Below are 3,486 nucleotides of genomic sequence, written 5' to 3'. Positions count from 1 at the left end.
CGGCCCTGGCGTTTGAGCGCGTACACCACGTCCATAGCAGTGACGGTCTTCCTCTTGGCGTGCTCGGTGTAGGTGACGGCGTCACGGATGACGTTCTCCAGGAAAACCTTCAGGACGCCGCGAGTCTCTTCATAGATGAGACCGGAGATGCGTTTGACGCCTCCCCTGCGAGCTAGACGGCGGATTGCAGGCTTGGTGATGCCCTGGATGTTATCACGGAGCACCTTCCTGTGCCGCTTGGCACCGCCCTTTCCGAGTCCTTTTCCTCCTTTACCACGACCAGACATCCTGTAAGCTGGAGCTGAAGAGAACTATTGTACCAAGAACCGCGGGGCGCGTCTTTATATAGACCTTGGGTGGACCAGAGAGAGAACTGTCATGTATGTCACTTCCGGGGCGTTTCTCTCAGTAAATTCACTTTACCAATCCCTCCCGTTGATTGGCTTAACTGAGATTTTGAATTTCAGGCTCATTTTACAATACCGGCCGGCCGCTCTTTTCCCGCTTCTAGCACGACTGCTATGTAATCTCTATCTGCCCCAAATCTAAACAAGGAACAAGCGTGACGTCTTGGATTAGTATGGCGGCTGCTCGTCATCTGCCGTCAGGTTCAGGATTTGTGTGCCCGCAGATCACCCCTCAGGCCACCAGCACCACAACGGTTTTATAGAATGAATAGGGAGGAGAGGACTCGGGCAGTGTTAATGGGTTTAGAAATCTGATTTACAACGGTGACCGGGACTACACCCGATGATCAGGACCTCACAGAATAAGACTACAATTCCCCTGCGCTTGTGTTCACACCTAGCAGAGAATACCTGCTCCCCACCCTACCTGGTTTGCCTTTACAAGGAGTAGGGAACAAGGACTCCGCACACACTGGTCAGCGGTGGATCATTAGCTGCACATAACGGCGTCATTCATAGCAGTAGCAGCGGAGGTTATTATAGGAAGAGCGATGTGCGGTCATCAGTGAGGAGTGGGGCGGGTTATCGCTACGATACAGCCGGAGAGGGAGGTGATGAATACAGCGCAGACATCCGGCATAACACATGACAGGACTGCTGAAAGGGCCGGATAACGTGAGCGCTAGAGACGAGGACTGGTTATAGTGTAAATGGCGCCAAGCACTGAAAGGGTTAACATGGCACCTCCACATATTAATAGCAGAGCACCGAGAAGCCAGCGGGAGAGTCGCGGTAGAATAACAGAGGAAAAGGATTCACCTCGTTTGAGGAATGATTTGGTGGCTCTGAAAAGAGCCTTTGTGTTGTAGTCGGTGACCGGTTCAGACCTAAGCCCTCTCCCCCCGGATCCTGCGGGCCAGTTGAATGTCTTTGGGCATGATAGTGACCCTCTTGGCGTGGATGGCGCACAGGTTGGTATCCTCAAACAGTCCGACCAGATAAGCCTCGCTGGCCTCCTGCAGAGCCATGACTGCTGAGCTCTGGAAGCGCAGATCAGTCTTGAAGTCCTGAGCGATCTCCCGCACGAGGCGCTGGAAGGGCAGCTTACGGATAAGAAGCTCGGTGGACTTCTGGTAGCGGCGGATTTCACGGAGAGCGACTGTGCCCGGGCGGTAACGATGAGGCTTCTTCACTCCGCCGGTAGCGGGAGCGCTCTTCCGTGCAGCTTTAGTAGCCAGCTGCTTGCGGGGCGCTTTCCCGCCGGTGGATTTACGCGCAGTCTGCTTTGTTCTGGCCATTGCTCTACAACAACGTGCACACTTGTAGACTGATACGAGGAGAGGACAGAGCAGAGTATTTATACACTTGAGCGTGTCCTCATTGGTCCATGAAAGGCACACCCCTACATTCTATTGGCTTCATAAAAATATGCGCCCGACAAAGCAAATGTGATATTCGCGACCAATCACCGTCCACATAAGGACAGTGATGTCAGGAGCACAGCTGGAGTCCCAGGCAGAGTGCTAGAAATATAATAAAAAAAAATTTCCATAGGGCAAAGGTTCAGGTACCCATACAGTGGACATTATTTCTTCTAAAGTAGGCAGGAACACTATAGTTTGGTTCCCCCAAGTCAAATGCGTCACATTGTATAGACATCCTGAAAATGGTCCTGTGAGATTAAACTGGCTAAGGGTCTGCTTGTCGTTAGTTTAAACATACATGCTGTGGACCTACTTCAATATAAACCTGTAGGTTAGCTTGTGGGATTCTAGTGAGTGCGCATACATTATCCTGCTGCTGCATTAGACAGGGTTCATATATCCCTGACTGTTCATTACATACATATCCTTGCTCTGTTAACTGGCACAAATCTATATTCCTTGTCTTATTCTGAGAATCTATGTGTGTTCCCTTCATTTCCGGCATCCAATATTGTCCTAATAATGTCACCGGATCAATCATTACCATTGGCATAACAATACATTTGCATAATAGAGTAGGATTTTTCACATTGAATGCTATTAGTCTTCCTGCGCACCATTTAGGTGTACCCTCAGTATACTCAGGCTGGAACAATAACCACGTATCATTTCTCTCTCCTATGGGCAGAATGTCTGTCCATTGCCTAACATGACTACTAAACAATTTATTCTTACAATTATTCATCTGTTCTTGTTGCCACATGGTGTTAAGCGTACATACTGTCCAATTCACAAAAGTTGATACATTCTGTAATGTTCTATATTCGGTTAGCATACTTTCATTAAAAACATTTAGGAACAGTTCATCTATAGCTAACCCTTTTTGCTGTAAGTGAGAGGTAGTCGGTAACCATGAGGCACCTATCCTTAATGCAGTAGATGTGTCGTCTCCCACTGAGTTTCATTTGTTCATAACGGTCTCTAACTGTATCTCATTCAATACTCCGAATCCCGTTCCTGCCCCTCCTAATAGCGGGTCATACCATTCTCTTTTTTGTCTATGACAGCTGGGGGATTCAGGGAAGGAAATATTGAAGTGTACATTCTTTCTCTGCTGTTGGGTTACAGCGCTCTTACAAGTGTGTGCGATTCTTTCCAGACTTTGTTCTGTTATATGTGGCTTAAAACTATCTCTTAAAATTGTTATCAAGAATACAAAATATCTTCTATTTCTTATTTGGCTATTATTCATACATAATATCATCCCATCAGTTTCTTTTATTACAATCGTAGAGTTGAGCCTCTCCTTGTTGCATCTTTCATAAGTCTTATTTATCATTTTGTTTCTATTTTTACTGGTTGTATATTTCTGTCGATACTGTAAATCTGGTTCATAACAACAAAACAACAGCCGTCTCTTCTTGTATGCTAATGTTGGCTGTTTTGTCTATGTGAAGGTACACAGTCCCTCCATGTGGTCCCTTTGGTTGTAGTCACATTTGTAGTATAACACGGGGCATTGGCCTTACAGGTGTAGTTACCCTGCTTTCTATCCACTGTGGCATTCGCCCACCCTGTCCTGAACTGTTCCAGTGATTCTGTACTGATTACGTGTACAGGAGTAGCAGTTCTGCCTTTTTGGATAAGAGCACACG

General features: G+C 47.0%; 1 protein-coding gene across 1 annotated transcript; it reads right to left on the bottom strand.

Annotated features, from left to right (window-relative positions):
* Positions 1-1,294: 1,294 nt before the first annotated feature.
* LOC142698035 (histone H3) lies at positions 1,295-1,705 on the bottom strand. Its single transcript, XM_075847766.1, has one exon. The coding sequence runs from the start codon at positions 1,703-1,705 to the stop codon at positions 1,295-1,297; it is 411 nt and encodes a 136-aa protein (XP_075703881.1).
* Positions 1,706-3,486: the final 1,781 nt, after the last annotated feature.

The sequence above is a fragment of the Rhinoderma darwinii genome (genome assembly GCF_050947455.1).
Source record: "Rhinoderma darwinii isolate aRhiDar2 chromosome 11 unlocalized genomic scaffold, aRhiDar2.hap1 SUPER_11_unloc_21, whole genome shotgun sequence".
In the NCBI taxonomy this organism is placed as follows: domain Eukaryota; kingdom Metazoa; phylum Chordata; class Amphibia; order Anura; family Rhinodermatidae; genus Rhinoderma; species Rhinoderma darwinii.
The sequence above is the reverse complement of the archived record's forward strand: the minus strand, read 5'-3'. Positions and strand labels throughout refer to the sequence as shown.

Coding starts and splice junctions, on each gene's coding strand:
- LOC142698035 (XM_075847766.1), bottom strand. CDS start 1,705: ATGGCCAGAACAAAGCAGACTGCGCGTAAATCCACCGGCGGGAAAGCG.